Genomic DNA, 17,063 nt, shown 5'->3' on the forward strand with positions numbered 1-17,063 from the left:
TCAAACTCAGGAGGCAGAGGCAGGTGAATCTCTGTGAATTAGAGGCTAGCCTGGTCTATAGAGCAAGTTCTAGGGCAGCCAGGGCTACACAGTGAAACCCTGTCTCAAAAACCAATAATAACAATAACAAAATAAAAATTTTAGATCATTGTTCCTTGATGACAGCTACTGGGAGCATAGCTGGAATCACTGGTGATGTGAAAACCTTCGCATTTTGTTACACTGGCCAGAATACAGTGGTCCCCCAGTTAGGAGGTTGTACAGATAAGCAAAAGTCATCCCGTCGTGAACCGACTTCTCATAACAGCTGCCACTGCAGTACAAACACAGAGCACATCTGAGGCCAGACGGACACACGCCCTGTACAGGACACGAAGGGCCCTGAGATGGATGGGGCTGCAGCTCACGGTTAGAGCATTTGCCTTGAATGTCTGGGTTCCTGGCTTCAATCCCCAGGGCTGTGGCAAGGGAAACCTTAAAGTCTTAAAGTCTCCCAGAGTTGCTGGGAAAGTTAGACTGGGTAGTATCAGGCCACGCGTGTTGGCTAGGATCATAGTCAAATGACTTCATCAAGTGAGAATGACTTTATTATCATTGAGGACCTCGGTAAAGCTGAAGAATGGGCATGTCAATAGATAACTAGAAAGGCTGGGCTACAGCTCAGTTGGTTGGGTGATTTCCAAGCATTCATGAAGCCCGGGTTCAGTCCCAGCACAGCACAAGCCAGCACTCAGGTGGAGGCAGCAAAGCACTTCCTAACACATGCAAGGACACGGGTTCAGTCCCAGTACTACAACAATGAAGAACACAGCTGGGGAATCTGCAGTGTATATTATTGTTAATATTGCTTATTTTTATTAATTACACTAAGTTACAATAGTAAATGTCCTTGATCTTAGGAAATCCATGTTGCATTATCTATCATGGTGTCTGTAGATTATCCTCACATAGTATTGAGGAAATTTTACTTGCCCATGCTTATTGAAGTTGATTTTAACTCAGTGATGTTACATAGAAAGTAAAGAGACCTCATAGACAGACCTACACAGCTCTGCATCAAAGAATGCTGTGTAGGACATTTTTTAAATACTAGCGCTAAAATATCTCTCTCTCTTCCCCACCCAGGCTGGCCCTGAACTCATGGCTATCCTCCTGCCTTGGCCTCCTAAGTTCTAGTTTATAGGGTGAGCTACACATAGCTTCTAGGTTCGTATCTCTACAGTGCTGATGATACGTAACTTAAGAATTGATTACTCTTGTATGAGAAAAATAAGTAAATCTTCCATCACCGATATCTTAATTTCAGCCTGCCTGTCTGCCTGGCTGGGGAGCAGACAGGGCCTTTCCTGTTTCATACTCTTTTAAAACTAAAACTTCAGGGGTCTGGGGTTGTGATGTTAAGAGAGTGAACCCAAGCCTCCTGCATGCTGGAAAAGCACTTCCCACTTACCTGCACCCCAGTCCTTACAACTAGATGTCAAAGGGTACATTGTCAGGCCACAGTAGTTATAGACTGCATTTTTTAGAGCCCTCAATGAAAGACATACCCAAACACACACAAATAATTTAAAAAATGAACTTTTCCCTAAGTGGTTATTATAGTTTAATTTAGTAGAGTTACTGTTTACATCAAGTGAAAGAAACTATTTTCCTATGTAAAGTTTCTTGAAGAGACTGCTCAGCAGGTAAGACCCATTTCCTGCTCTTCCAGAGTACTGCAGTTCAGTCCCCACACTCACATCAGGCAATTCAAAACTGCCTCATAACTCGTTTAATCTGATGTCCTCTTCTGGCCTCTGTGGGCACCTGCACACACATGGCATACACACACAATAACTATGTTTTACAAGTTTTGTTCTTTAATTTTTTGAGTAGCTCACTTGAGCTTCTGACTTGTTGCCCAGTAGCCAGGCCCAGGCCTTACTTAATAAAATTCAACTTTTAACTTTTAAATCCCAAGAACAAAGAGCAGACATTTGATTCCTTCCCTCTTGCAGAGCACCTGCGGAGTTCAGTGATTGATCGAAAAGACTTGATCATCAAAAGAGTTAAGCCCAAGCCTCAGCAAGGGGATGACATCACCGTGGTGGATGTGGAGAAGCAGATTGAGGCCTTCCGCAGCCGCCTGACTCACATACTGGGAGAACCTCTAGTCCCCCAGCTCCAGGACAAAGTGCACTTGTTGAAGCTGCTGCTCTTCTATGCTGCGGACTTGAACCCTGACACAGAGCCTGCCTCACAGCACTGAGGCAGCCAGACTTGTAAGCACTGAGTACCAAGAATACCTCCTGACTGTTGCCAGCTACTTGGAAGCTCTGAAGAGGAATGTCGTAGGACCAAACATATATTTATCTGTAGGTTGTAATAACTTTATAACTCTTCAGTATATCTTTTTTTATAATCCTTATCCTAGCCTACTCAAATGTGGTTTAAATATACAAGGTGTATATATTTTTTATTAAATTATTTATCTATGCTTTTGAAACAGGCAATACAATATTGCACTATATGTTCAACATTTCCATTCAAGATGTGAAAGACCCCTTCTGCTAAACCATCTTCATCAGTGTTACATCTGTCAAGGTACTGACAGCCCTGTTTCTGGAAAGACAGTTTTTCCTGAATAGAGCACACTCTATATTAGACTTTTCATACTGCCTATGAATGACTCTGTGGCCAGTTAATTAAAGCTAATAAAATGAAGCAGGCAAAGAAACTAAGAATAGAGCCTGTTAATGAAGCATCTGACGTCAAAAAGATACCACAAAAGGTACTAAGTTTACAATGCTCCAGCTCCACTATGGGGCAGGCAGAATGGACAAGAGAGACCCAGGTTTGAGAAAGTAGTAAAGATTTTTATTGTCAATACAAGATAACACAAATAAATTAATTTTTACAACAATCTTAGACTCCAGAGCTTCTCTGTGAGAAGGTTAGCTCATTATGTAAACAGACTAAAATGATCTAGCAAGCGTATGATGTGTTTTTGAACATATGAGGCTAACTTGGAAAATGGCCTCAAAGTTATCAGAATAAGGTGACACCAACTTCAGGTGAACATGAAGACTATAATCCAATTGTATCTATTACCTTCTTTAACAAGCTTAAGCTGGGTGTGGTGGTGTATGCCTTTTAATCCCAGTACTGGGAGGCAGGGGCAGGTAGATCTTCTCTGTGAGTCTACTGAGTGAATTCCAGCCTAGTCAAGGCTACATAGTGAGACCCTGTCTCAAAAAACAAAACACACACAACTAAAACAAGATCCAGGAAGCAGGGATGAAACTCAGTGGTGGAGCACTTGCCTAGCATGAGCGTTTTAAAGCTGGCTTCATCCCCAGTAAGGGAGGGGAGGAAAGGGAACCATTATCAGTATGTGACCAGTAGACTTGATTAGGAGTTCAATTAAGTTCATGTTAAAGTGCAAAAGAGGCTGTGGAGACTAGACTAGAGTTTGTTCTGTGACACAGCAGACAAACAGCCCTCCAACTGCAGGGGCCAGGACAAAGTGCGCTGGACTAATGAAGAAAAGAATCTGGGGTCCAGCTTAGAAAGCCAGGGTCTGCCAACTGTGGCCAAAGAGCTGACCCAGCTCACAGACAAGTCCAGGCCCACTCACGAGGCTAAAGCATATCAGGAAGCCATGGCTGTCCAGACGAGTTGGTGGGCACTCCATCATGATTTGTAACTGCTCATGTTGATCAAAGGAAAAGAACCAAGAGGCCTAGTTTTGGAAGCACACCAGCACTATTTACCTAGGAGAGCAAGGGTCAAAGTCCTTCTCTAGGATAAATGATTAAAAAAGAGGTCCCACTCAGCACCACTGACATTTTCCACCAACCTGAAAGCAATGCAAAATGGTTTCTCTCACACAAGGACAATCTGCACAATGTCACTCAGGCCTCCAGTTAACTACATCACTCCTATGTCAGAGTCCAGGGAAAGTGAAGTCCCTGGACAGACAGCATTCTAGAAGCCAGTGGGTGTGAGCACATTCAGGTCACGGGCTTTGAGATTATGGGCTCGAGGTGGTGGTTTCTTCCCTTCTACTACTGGCACATCCATCTTAGGTGGCTTGAAGGTTGCTGGGTCTTCACCTCCTCTTGTGGTCTGGGTGCGTATTAGCTCCATAGGAGAGGGTTTCGGGGCACCTTTGTAAGCCTGGACAGCAAAACCTACCAAGGAAAAGCAAATGATTACAGGTCCCCACCCAAGCAGCAGCCAGGGCCTTGCTACGCTTTCTGAAGAAGCTGCCTTACCAGAGTCAGATCTCTGCAGGGGCCGGGCTCCAAAGAGGCCCCACTTGTCTGCTGAATTCTTGTCATTTCCACTCCCAGGATCCATTGTGTGAGGATTAGGGCCAGGTAAGGCTGTGGAGGAGCCAGAGGAGAACCAGCCTCTGGAAGGGAGAAGTACATAGATATTTCTGAATGTCCTCTCCTGTCCACTTCAGCACCCTCTTCCCTGAAGGAAGGACTCACCTGGACTTCTGCTTGGGGGAGGAATGAGGGGTGCTGCTCGGGGTGGGCTGGGTCAATGCGGGCTTCTCTTCTCTGGTTGTCTCTCCACTCTGCAGCTTTAGTTTCTGCTCACACGGTGACAAGAGACTTTGAGAGACAGCACACACAGCAGCAGTCTGGGTGCAAGCACTCTGACACACACTAACCAGGTGGGAGCAGGCTTGTTTCTTCCACACGGATGGATCCATGTTTCTAGAGCTGTGCTCTACAGCACCTCACGTGTAAGCTGTGCACTACAACTCATGTCCGAAAAAGTCCTTTAGGGGAAGTGGCACCAAGCTGCAAACCCCTTAGCTCTGGCCTACAGCTCTGCTCCTGACTTTCAGTACAGCCCCTGCCCTGCTCAGGCTTTCAAACGGGCTTGCTGTCTGCCCTCCTTAGGGAAATGCTTCCTCTGAGAAACCTGCCCCATTCCCCCTCCTCTCCCATAACCAATCACCTGCACAGCATTGTTAAAATACTGCCAACACACTGGCAGTCTAGCAGGGAGAATTAGAGCTCTAGATCTAAGCTGAAGCTCTGTAGTAGTGTGTCTGTCCTCCACAAGGGACATGCCTCTGCTGGACCTAAGCTGACTGTCTCTCAACACAGCAATTTGGGTAAGTTGACAATCAGTTACAAGATGAAGGGCACCCCCCCCCAAGAAGTCTCTGTCTTGTCTAAGCTCAGATGAACGACAGCAGCAGCAACTTTTAAACTTAGGCTGCAGATCATCTTGAATCCTCATCCATAATGTCCTGTATCTCCCTACCCCCACATATACACACTGTGCACCATCTCCTGGTGCTGGTTATCTTCTCCCTATGCCCAAAGGAACTTGTCATGGCTACTTGGGTTTTTTCTTGTTGTTTTTTGTTTTTTCGAGACAGGGCTTCTCTGTGTAGATCCATCTGCCTCTGCCTCCCGAGTTTCTGTGATTAAAGGTGTGTGCCACCATTGCCCTGCTTGGTTTGCACACAGGGTAGAAGTGCATATGGAGATCAACTTTGTGTCACTAAAAAAGCCACCCGCCTTGTTGGATTGGGGTTTTTGAGACAGGATCTCACTATGTAAGTTCTGGCTGTCCTGGAACTCAACTATATAAATCAAGCTAGCCTTGAACTCTCCAAGTGCTAGGAGTAAAGACGTGCATCACTATGTCTGGCACCGGAATCTGGAGCTGATTAGATTAGGCTGGCTAGCCAGCCAGCTCCACAAAAACACCTATCTTTACCTCACCAGTACAGAGGCTGCCAGCATGGGCCACCATATGTGACTTTATACATGGCCTCTAGGGAGTGATCCTCATGCTCCTTAGCAAGCACCTTACTGACTGATTTATCTGTCCAGCATCTTCTTTACTTACAAAACAGAAATTAGTATCTACCTCCAAGGATCAATGTCAAGATTATGTGAACACATAAGTCACAGAACACCATCCAATGTGCAGTGGCCTTTCTAAAAGAAAGGCGAACACCAGTGAGATGGCTTAGTGGGTAGAGGCACTCACCGCCAGGCCGGCAGCAAGGCTTGACCCCTAGAGACCTACGGGTGGAAAGGAAGAACCAACTTCTACACGCTTTTTCTCTGACCTCCAGTGCTCCATGGCATGAATTAACCACGCACGCACTCTCTCTCTCTCTCTCCTCTCTCAACAAATAAATTAATAAATGTAGAAAAAAATTTTAAGGGAAGTCCTTGAAATACTTCATCATAGCCAGGCATAGTGACAGTCCCAGGAATCCCAGCACTTGAGAGGCTGAGGCAGGAAAACCATGACTCTGAGCCCAGCCTCAACTACACAGATGCAACTTTTTTGATGCATCTCAAAAAAGGTAGAGGATGGGGCTAGAGAGATGGCTCAGCATTTCAGAGCAGCGGCTGCTCTTCCAGAGGACCGCAGTTTGGTTCCCAGCACCCACATGGTGGGCGGCTCACAACCATCTGTAACTCCAGTTCCAGGTCAGATGCCCTCGTTTAGCCTCTGCAGGTACCAGGTTTGACAGTGGCATACAGTCATACATGTAGACAGAATGCCCATACATAGAAACATCCATAAAACAAAAGGACAGGGAGTGAGGGGCTGGAGATGTAGCTCAATGGTAGAACATTTCACAGTATGCAAGAAGCTCTGGGTTTAATAACTGGTAGCACAAAGAAAAAATACTTTGTTGGTTTGTTTGGCTTTGGTTTTCCAGACAGGATTTTTCTGTGTAATAGCCTTGGCTGTCCTGGAATTCACTTTGCAGACCAGACTGACCTCAAATTCACAGTCATCCACCTGCCTCTGCCTCCTGAGTGCTGGGACTAAATGTGTGTGCCACCATGTGTGCCCACAAAGAAAAAAAAATTAACCATCATTAAATAAACCCTCACCAAAATAATCTCTGAACCCCCAAGACAGGGTCGATCAATGCACTCCTGGTTGGCCTGGAATTCACTGTGCAGACCAGGCTGGCCTCAAACACACAGACATCTGCCTGCCTCTGCCTCCCAAATGTTGGAATTAAAGGTGTGCACACCCAGGTCCTGAATTTAACTTTTTTTTAAAATATGGAACGCTTCACAAATTTGCATGTCACCCTTGCGCAGGGGCCATGCTAATCTTCTCTGTATGGTTCCAGATGTAGCATATGTACTGCCAAAGGAGGCACCCGAATTTAATTTTTAAAAAGTTAAGTATAAGCTGAGCATAGTGGTACACACCTATAACACCAACAACTTGGGAGCCAGAAGCAGGAAGATCACAAGTTCAAGGCTAGCCTGAGTTTTCTGTTTGAAATAGGGTCTCACTATGTGGCCCTGGTTAACCTGGAAACCCCCATGCTCACATACACTCTGATTAAAAAATGTGCTAGCCTGGGTTTATATACAGAGACCCCACCTCTACATAAACAGAATGATGCTATCCAACTGAACTGTAACTCTTGGAACTGTGGGATTCTCTTTATTCCTTCATAGTCAACCATTCTGGCATGTAAGAGTTCACAGTTCAGAGTTCTCATATATATCACATGTAAACAAAATATGCCCTCACTTTATATACAAGCAAGCAAAACATCTGCAGCTAAGACCTCCAGGCCTTCAGCCACGAATGCCACCTTAGCAGGAGAGTCTGGCCCCTTTGCCCATTCTCTTCTTGTCACTCTTCACAGCTGCCAGACAGCTAAGCTGTAAACTTCTAACCCACAGCCATATATGAAGCCACGAACGAGTCTGGTTGCTTACATGGAGTGCTTCTGCCACGCGGAGGTACTTGGTCTCCTCAGTGGTGAGGCCCTTGTGCGGTGTGTAGCCAGCATCTCTCAGTCCTGCCTGTTGCTCAAAATGCTGGATGCTCTCCTGGGTCTGTTCTGAAAAGAGAGAACAGCCATGCTCAGTTCCCAACCAGTCAGAAACCAGCCAGGACAATGAAATACCTGCTGTTCTTCCCTGAAGCGAGAGGTCATACTGACCCGTGGAGAGTAAGAATGCCCCAGATGAGCGCGGGCACAGCGACTCTGACACTCGGGCCCCCTCACCAGCATTCCCTTGCCGCACACTAAAAGGCGAGCTGCCCGCAGGGACCCTGGGCGCCTCATCTCCTCTCACTTGCAAACAGCCAGCGGAAGGCACCTGGCACCCACACACAGGAAATCCCCAAGTCACTAGCTCCCCAAGAGACTTCCCACTAGCACACAATCTATGCCAAAGGGAAGCGGGTCACATTCCTGCCTGCTGGCACCAAGTACCAGTCAGATTCACAGCACAGCCACCTCCTCGAACTAGCCCAGGCCTGTAGACACCGTTTCTTAGGTATGGCCTGCCTGTTGCTGTTCCTGGCCTAGCTAACGATGTTCTCTCAGCTTAGTTTATTATTGTGTAAGTCACTCATATGGAATGAACAAGAGATGATTTTTTTCTTGAGCTACAAACTTTGCAAACTATACACGAGCATGATAGCTGTGAACAGTCCACACCCCAGGTGGACTTTCGGATCTAGAGTCCACTTCCTTTCTTATGTTACGGGTGTGTAGCCTTCATGCATACCGTGACCACACGCATGCCCATGCCCTCGGAAGCACACAGCTGTGCTCTCTAACGACAGAATTGTGGAGCTCCACAATATAAGCAGTAGTCAGAGAAAAGGTGGGTCTGGACTCAGTCAGCTTTCCAGAAGTGACCATGACAAACTGATGCCCCCTGGAGGAGAAAAAGAGCAGACCAAGGACAGCCTCTGGCACCTCGGCCCTGCAGTGGGTGGTATTACTGCTGACATACAGTGTGTACTGAATAATTAACTTTCCTCACCAACTAGGATGGCCTTGAGAAGGAAGAAGCTAGGGACCTTGTGGTAGAAGTTTAAAAAGAGGTGCTGGAGAGATGGATCAGTAGTTAAAAGCACTTCCTCCTCTTCCAGAGGACCAAGTTCAAATCTCAGTATCCACACTGGATAGCTCACAACTGTCTGTAACTCTAGCTCCAAGGGATCTGAAGCCACCTTCTGGCCTCCTCACCACCTCCAAACACTCACAAGCACACATACTGTATACGTAATTTAAAAATTTTAAAAAAGCTCTCACATCAAGCCTCATTAGGACCACCAATGACATAATTTAAAAACTAAAGAACTGAGGCAAGCCGGGCGTTGGTGGCGCACGCCTTTAATCCCAGCACTCGGGAGGCAGAGGCAGGCGGATCTCTGTGAGTTCGAGGCCAGCCTGGTCTACAGAGCGAGTTCCAGGACAGCCTCCAAAGCCACAGAGAAACTCTGTCTCGAAAAACCAAAAAAAAATAAAAAATAAAAAAATAAAGAACTGAGGCTCCAAACCTGGTGGTCATCTTGGTGGATCAACATGTACAAGGCCTTGGGCAGCACTACCAAAAATTTTTGTGAAAATATATATAAATTATTTATAAATGCATATGTAAATTTTTTAAAGTAGCTGGGGGCGGTAGTGCATGAGCAATACCGAGCCTCATGAACACTAAGGCAGGAGGACTGCTCTGAGTTTGAAGCTAATGAGCACAGAGCAAGACCCTGTCTCAAAACAAACCACACGCGTGTGTAACAGTGCAAGGCCACAGGGCTGCCCTCCAGTGCGCCACCTTCTCTAGCAAGCACCCAGGCCAGTGTAACAGTGGATTCAAAGCTTCTGCTGGTGGACTAGTCAACCGTAACATAACCTGCCAGCTGGAGCCCCTACTTCAGAAAACGAGGTGCCATATCTAGTGTTAAGTAACTTGCCCAATGGGTAATACAGGAAAATGAGATACTGTATCTAAGCCAATGAGATCCTTCAAGTCTGGAAATCGACCTCCTTGAGGAGACTCAGCAGCCAGCTGAGCGTGGGGCCCCAAGAAAGCAGGTCTGACATCAAGCAGCTGAGGGCCACGTTCTCCCTGGCTGGCTTTACTCTGCGGAGACTGAAGGGCGCTTACTTGTCATCAGGGAATTCATGATCACATGGGCAGCTTTAGCCTTCACCACAGGGGCCTTGTCTGAACTGTCAGTGGCTGTTGTTGGAGTCACAGCAAGGGAAGAGACACTGGCCGCTCCTTCCTCTGTCTGTCCAAGAGAAGCAAGGACGCACATGAGCAGGGCAGGAGCCACACACCTAAACAAGAATCTGTGACTGGTAAGTGAAGAAATACTCAAAAGGGACAGTGGCAACCTCTACTAGCCCACAGTGACAACAGGAAAGGACCTTATGGGGAGAGCCTGCAATCACCAAAGGAAAGGCAGAGTTTGGAGCCCTGAGGCCTAACTTTCCAGCCTGTCTGCCTGTAAGACTACAGATGCAACACTGAGCTTGGTGACACACACATGTAATCCCGGTGCTAGAGAGGCTGGGGGGGGGATATGGGTTCAAATCTAGTCTGGGCTACACAGTGAATTCAAGGCAAGGATGGAATACCTACCAAAATCCTGTCTCCAAAACTCAGAAAAAAACTAATGAGGGACAAAGGAAAGAAAGGACCAACAGGGAGAACAGACATAAAACGGAAGAGATGCCTCTTACGAAGCACTGACCACATGCCAAGCGCTGAGCCCTACTCTGCCTCAGCACAGCATTCCCTCAGGCTTGGCCACACTTCCACCAGTCATCTGAGCACTGCCAAACACACTTCAGGCTGCTTGGCAGGTCTAGGCTATCAGAGGTGGGACACAAGGGTTCCACCTCCAGGACCACATAAACAGAGTATGGTAACGCCTATCTGTAGGTCCCAGCACTCTGGAAGCTAAAGACTGCCATGAGTTCAAGGCCAACCTGGGCTACACAGTGAGACCCTATGTCAAAAGAAAACAGAATGTTTCTAGCTCAGTATGCGTGAAGCCCTGGGTTCTATCCCCAGCACCACAGAAAATATTTTTTAAATAAAAATTATGTTTCTAACCAAGTCTTCAGTGTGTTTAGTGTTAACCGGCAGTGTTAACTTAACAAAATCTAAAATCACCTAGAAGAGAGGACTTTGAGCACACCTCTGAAGAATCATCTAGATGAATGTTAGCCCTGAGTGTCTGTGAGAGATTATCTTGATTCTGTTAACTGATGTGGGAAGACCAATCTTTATGACAGGAGGTAGCTCCCTGGGCAGGGGATCCTGGGCTGTATGAGATGGAGAAAGGGACAGAGCAGCAGTGTGTATCCACCTGTCTCCTGACTGTGAGTGACACATGACCCACTCTTCCGTTCCTCTGACTCTGCTTACCCACCTGGCTGCACTGAACCTAACTGTGAGCTTTGTGAGTCCTTTCCCTGAGGCTGCTGTCAGAGTATCTGATCACAAGTAATGCTGCTGGACCACTGCACAAGGCTCACAGCGGTCTGTCTCCCCACGCCCACCCCCAGGCTAAGCACTAAAGCCAGGGTCTTGTACATGCTCAGCAAGCACTCTCCGAGTATATCTCCTGCCCTCTTTTCACATCTATTCTGAGACAAGACCTCATTAAATTGCCCGGACTTGTGTTGAATTCACTCTGTAGCCCAAGCAGGCAATCCTCCTGCACCAGCCTTGGAAACAGTTTGTTTTTGTGTCTGTTTGTATTGTAGTTGTTTAGGAGTCTTGTTCTTTGGGTGGGGGCCTCTGGATGGAGCTCATGCTGGCCTCAGACTCAAGACCCTCCGTATACATGCTGCCACAGTTCTTGCAATAAGTATTCCCATTGTGGTTTTTTTTTTTTTTTGAAACAAAGTTTTTTTGTATAGCCCTGGGTGTCCTGGAACTCACTCTGTAGACCAAGCTGGCTCAAAGAGATCTGCCTGCCTCTGCCTCCCGAGTGCTGGGATTAAAGGTGTGCACCCCCACCGCCTGGCTTCCCAGTCTCTAGAACTTTCTGTCTTCAACAATAGCCTGGGTCTGATTACAGCAGACAACTAAGAGCAGTAGGGAATGGCTCTTAGGAAGAAATCCCCGTTCTGCAAGTGTAACAAGGGATACAGAAAGGAGAGCTCAGACAGCTCCCAGCTCAGGCCAGCCACACGCTGACCAAGGTTTTAAGACTCCTGTTACTCCCTCACCACCTCTAAGATAAAGAATTCCCCTCTCTGACACAGGTACTGCACTCGGGTAAAACTGTGTCCACATCAAACCATTTGGGATCCATTCCAGGTCTACTTTAAGCAACCCCTCATTGCATGCTTCCTCCCAGGCCTCCAGCCGAAGCTGCGGGGAAAATGGCTTTCTGCATGAGTTTCTAGGCCTGGTTGTCCCAGACAGGAGGATGACGGTTACTGTACCCGGGTGTTAGAATCCAAGGAGAGAGCACAGGCTTCAGCACAGTGACCTGTGGACCTGCCCTGAGAACAGACGGAGCTACGCAGGGGCCCGAGGGCAGGCGCCATCTGCCCACCAGCAAAGGGAAACGGCACAGAAGCACAAATGAAAACACAGCAGGCCTGCGCTTAGGCCATCACAAATGAACTTTTAAAGGTCTGTCTGACTCTCTGCCTGTCTGACTTCAGCTTAATTCTGCAATAGAATACAGGGTGAACATCGCTATCCTAACCCTAAACTCCCAGATCTGAAGTCTTTCGCACGCTGCCATGACACAAGAGGAGGTGAAACATCCCAGTGTAAAACTCCATTTTGTAATAATAGGCTCTATGAACAGAAGGTAAGCACACAACGTAGATTGATTTCACATTTAGATTTAGGTCCTATTCCCCCACAAGCTCATTGTATTTATGCAAATATTCCAGTAATTCTCTGACTAGATAACAGAGAAGCTACAATGAGGTGAGCAGAATCATCAGGACTCAGGTATTGAGGGCTTCTGGAGTCTGGCTGTCTAGTTGGGGAAGTAGAGTCCAGAAGACTCTCAGGCAGATGACACTGTTCAAGTTTTGAATTTAAAAAAGATACGAAAGATATACCAAGAGAACAATTGCTGCCCAATGTCACGGGACAGAGAGTCTCTGAGCCTCTGGAGCAGGAGGAGAACAAAGGGGAGGATTTGCCAGGAGCTGTCAGCAGGGGAAGGTACCTTGTCAAGATGCTGGTACTTGCGCTCTGGAATCACTGGCTTCCAGGGGATGCTGCCCATGTCCGATGGAGGAGGAGTCATGGGCGCAGGGTCCTCCAGGGCATCATCATAGCTGAATGCCCGGCGGCACATCCCGATGGGCAGGGACATCTTGCCTAGAGGCCCACTGGGCGCAAGAGCTAAGAACAGAGACACCTGTCAATATGGGATAGTAACTGAACATACTGGTGGCTTTAAGTAAAGCTGTAGGCAAGAAAGCTGTACAACTTACTTAGGGACACAGTTTCTCTGTGACCAGTAATCCATGCAAGGGAAGGCAGTAACAGTGTAATCACCTTCTTTATCCACTACACCCACTAAGCCGCACTATCCTGTTTTCATCCCTCCCTTTCAGACAGGGTCTTGCTATGTAGTCCTGCCTAGCTGGTGTTCACTATGTAGCTTGCACAGCTAGACTCAAATTCTGTCAGTCCTCCTGCCTCAGCTCTCCCCAGGTGCTGGGACTACAGGCATACACCACCATACCAGGCCCTAATACACTTTTATAGACTAAAGAACCTTAAGCACAACTGAAATTTACCTAAGCAAAGTCTCAACTTCAAAACACAATTTCCAGTCAAAACTCAAACCTATCTCATTTTAAAACTCGAACACTAAAGCACTGGGTCATACAAGACTCAGGTGGATTTAAAGTGACTGAGGGTATGTTCCCTCTTTTTCCCTTCACTCTAGCCTGTCACTGTCTCATATGATGAGGAAACTAAACCCTAGTGCTGAACAAATGTGTCTCAGTTCACAGAAAATGGCTGGTTGAGTTCTGACCAAGCCTATGACAAGCCCTATCTATGCCTTCATGTCTCCCTCACAGAGAACTACAAGCAGCAGTTCCCTGTGTGTGGTCTGGCACCACCTCTAATTCCTAATGTTCTGACGATTTAACACTTCCATCAAAGTCGATACTGACAGTCACGCCCATCAACACTACCAGCTGGACCCTGCCATTCCTGTCCACCTACTGACTGCTAGGACGTTCAGCTGTGACGCAGGCGCAGGCTTCAAGGCACTCACTCTGCTCAGCTGTGCCAGAGCAGAGAGCAAGGTTCATTTGTTTGGTTTACTGATCCAGAACCTGCCTTCAAGGTGGCATTTCCCTGTTACGTAATCACATTCTTCAAGATATCAACCTGCCTGGCAGCAAGTCCCAAGCCCCGGGAAGTTTCACTTAACAGCAAGGGGACCCAGAGCTACCATGTGATTATTACCAATATTAACAACTACTGACAAACCCAGGGGGCAGGGGCCAGGGAGAGAGGGCAATGAGGTGTAACTCCTAATAGGAACAAAGTCTTTCTGAGAGAATGAAAATGCTCTGTAAGGAGATTAATCTGATGGATGCACAACCTTATGTCCACACCCACCATTAAACTACCCACGTTAAGTGGTGAGCTTACAGCATGTGCACTGTATCTCCACTAAAATAGACAAATAAAACCACCAGGTACCTACATCCCTTCTTGTATCTAATCCTCACCAAACAAATTCTCTTCCCATTTCCCAGATCAGGACCTGGTTCAAAACACATAAGCAATGTCACACAGCAGCAAATGTGCAGCAGACACTGGAACTAGGCTCCCACCTTGTGCCCTCTATGTCTTGTTTCCATGCCACAAAGCATTAACCCAATGAGTCACCACCACGGTTCTACAAGGTTACACGAGTGTATGGCGATGCTGTATGAATGGCAGACACAGGTAATATCTAACGGGAGACTAGTAACACAGATGGAGGACTCTTCCAGTAACTTACCTAACTGGGGAGCAATTTCAAAAACAGGTTTAAGATTTCTCCCAATCGCTTTATAAAAACAGTGACACTAAAGTCAGCTAACCTCTACTAGGAAACATGTTCCTACAAAGAGATCACAAACTTTTCAAGCCAGGAGTAGTGTACATGCTTTTAATTCCATCACTAAGGAGAAAGAGGCAGGAGGATCTCTGTGAGTTCCAGGACAGCCAGGTCTACAAAGTGAGGCTGTTTCAAAACAAAAAACACTTTTTTGAGCAGTAAATGCAGATTTAGCAGCAACTTTTAACTCCATTTGTAAAACTTGTTTTATTTAAGATGGTATAGTGGCTCATGCCTTTAATCTCAGCACTTGGGAGACAGAGGCAGGAGGATCTCTTCGAGTTCAAGGTCAGTCTGGTCTACATACAGAGTTCCAAGACAGCCAAAACTACAAACTACATAGAGTGACCTGTCTTAGAAAAAACAAACAAAAACATTTAATCTTCACATTAGATGAACAGGCAACACCATCTACACTTCTAAGAATCAGAGATGGGGTGATTCAGACTGACTTAAAAATCACCTTCCTTTCTGTTCAAAAACATTCCAAGGAGGAATCTACGACTTCAGCAACCCAGACACTATGGTGCAACACAAACCAAAAACACACTAAATGTTGATGCAAACATTTTTCCAACTAAGTTAGATTTAACAGTGACTGTACCTTCTGCCCAGACCTCCATCCTACACTAACCACCCTTAGAAGTGTAATTTAATAACATGTACACATTCTTTGGTATAAATAATGTATCTGCCATACCCTTAAGAGCAGAGGCTCTAAGTTAAGACCTGGGTTTACACCATGGCTGGAGGGTAATAAAATGATGACAATCTGTTTCTCTAGTGGCAAAAAGGAACCACTAATTTATGATTTGGAGAAAATTCAGTTTCCATCCGTAAGAGCAAAACAGACTTAACCAAAAAGAACTCAAGTTTACCAGGCACTTCTGGTTGTCTCGAAGCCATTGCAAGACGGGGATCCAGGTGCTTTTCCTACACAGAATGCGGACCTCAGTCCCTGCCACCTAATAAAAACAACAAAGGGCATTTCCTTACGCTCAACAGCAGAGGAGGGCTCCAGTGCTGTTCTTTTGACAGGCACAGCGACTTATGGCTTGTTAACAGGGTTGAAACGCACATACACTAGAACCAATGTGTGACAAACACATCCCAAAAGGATGAAGTTCCACGGTGTCTCACCTTAGCACCTGAGACGGCAGAGACAAGACACAGAGGAGACAGACGCCTTACCACAGGGAAACGACGCGGGACTACGCTGACGGACAGATGGTAGTGAGGAGCATTGCCCAGCTGCTGCAAACGAGCAAAGCTTCCGAGGAAGAATCCATGCAGAGGCTCTAGTAACAACAAACGCCCAGGGTTGGCCCAGCGCTCCCAAGTCCACCAAACGATGTCCCTGTACACTCGCTCATCCCCCCGGTCAGCCTCACACAAAGTATTACGTAGCATTTCCCCTTGACAGAAAGGGGCAGCGCAACGGAGACCAACTCACTGTTCCTAACGTCGACTAACGGTAACCGCCTTACACAAACCTTGTCTAAAGCCCTCGCGCCGCGCAGCACCGCACAGCGGGCATTACCGACCCCGTTTTTGTTCAAGTTCGCGGGGGCCACTCACCGCAGCCCAGAGCATCCGCCAGCCAGACGCACGCCCTTGCCCGCTCCCTCAGCGACCCCAAGCCCTCGTCTCTCCTTCAGGAGGTACAAAACAAAGCCTCTGGGATGTGGCAAGCCTGGCCAGACCCCTCCACGGCCCCACCCCTCAAGGCTCGAGGCCCCCCGCCGGCCCCCAGGCCGCGGCGCCCCGGGGCTCAGGCCGTCCCAGCAGCGCCAGGCCGCGGTCCTTCACCTGCTCGCCCGCCGCCTGCGGCCCGAACTCCGACACTAAAGAGGCTCCGAGGCTCCAGACGGCCCAAGAGGCTGCGGAGGTGAGCAGGGGCGAGCCATCGTGAGAGTGCGACACACACTCCCCGACGGAGAACTGCCGGCTGCCGAACCACTGCCCAGCCCCGAGACCGCAGTACAGCACGTCTCGCGAGACTTGACGCGGACATTCGCGGGGCGTGCTGGGAGTTGTAGTCCACGATCTGACATCATTTCCCCCATCACCGCCTTCACCTGCCCTGTGGATTGGACTCACAGGAAATCTCACCGGCTTCCGGGAGGGAGGGTCAGCTGTTACCAGCGCTTCCCTTGCTCCTGTAATCCCAGCGCTTGGAGGCGGCTTAGACGGGA

At 47.5% G+C, this 17,063-nt stretch overlaps 2 protein-coding genes and 1 non-coding gene across 9 annotated transcripts in view; 1 reads left to right on the plus strand and 2 right to left on the minus strand.

The window, feature by feature from the left end:
• The window catches only part of Simc1 (SUMO interacting motifs containing 1), a 28,688-nt gene extending 25,786 nt beyond the window's left edge, over nt 1–2,902 (plus strand). For both annotated transcript variants that reach the window (XM_040755994.1, XM_040755995.1), the window contains one exon: nt 1,998–2,902. In XM_040755994.1, coding sequence (XP_040611928.1) covers nt 1,998–2,248 — 251 coding nt within the window. In that variant the 3' untranslated portion in view covers nt 2,249–2,902. The remainder of the gene's footprint in view (nt 1–1,997) is intronic.
• On the minus strand, nt 2,835–16,856 carry Kiaa1191 (KIAA1191 ortholog). Of its 6 annotated transcripts, none has more exons than XM_013119302.3 (9): nt 16,678–16,817; nt 16,060–16,166; nt 15,747–15,833; nt 12,964–13,142; nt 9,918–10,044; nt 7,725–7,849; nt 4,479–4,582; nt 4,257–4,396; nt 2,835–4,172 (listed from the first exon to the last, which is right to left on the minus strand). In XM_013119302.3, the coding sequence occupies exons 3-9, from the start codon at nt 15,772–15,774 to the stop codon at nt 3,967–3,969; spliced, it is 909 nt and encodes a 302-aa protein (XP_012974756.1). In that variant the 5' UTR covers nt 15,775–15,833; nt 16,060–16,166; nt 16,678–16,817; the 3' UTR covers nt 2,835–3,966. The 6 variants fall into 6 exon arrangements, with proteins under 6 accessions (XP_012974756.1, XP_005078392.1, XP_012974758.1 ...); XM_005078335.4 differs by having other exon boundaries at nt 16,009–16,166; XM_013119304.3 differs by lacking the exon at nt 15,747–15,833.
• On the minus strand, nt 7,044–7,150 carry LOC121143830. The gene has a single exon (XR_005881146.1). It is a non-coding gene; the product is annotated as a U6 spliceosomal RNA (small nuclear RNA).
• Nucleotides 16,857–17,063: the final 207 nt, after the last annotated feature.

Source organism: Mesocricetus auratus, unplaced genomic scaffold (assembly GCF_017639785.1).
Source record: "Mesocricetus auratus isolate SY011 unplaced genomic scaffold, BCM_Maur_2.0 Super-Scaffold_100013, whole genome shotgun sequence".
Classification (NCBI taxonomy): Eukaryota; Metazoa; Chordata; class Mammalia; order Rodentia; family Cricetidae; genus Mesocricetus; species Mesocricetus auratus.

What these genes read in the sequence shown, in the direction of transcription:
- Kiaa1191 (XM_013119302.3), bottom strand. Translation starts at nt 15,774, where the DNA reads ATGGCTTCGAGACAACCAGAAGTGCCTG. An exon ending in GAGACAACCAGAAGTGCCTG is followed by an intron (nt 13,143 to 15,746) that starts GTAAACTTGAGT and finishes CTCTGTTCTTAG; the next exon opens with CTCTTGCGCCCAGTGGGCCT. An exon ending in CATGAATTCCCTGATGACAA is followed by an intron (nt 7,850 to 9,917) that starts GTAAGCGCCCTT and finishes CTCTCTTTTCAG; the next exon opens with AACAGACCCAGGAGAGCATC.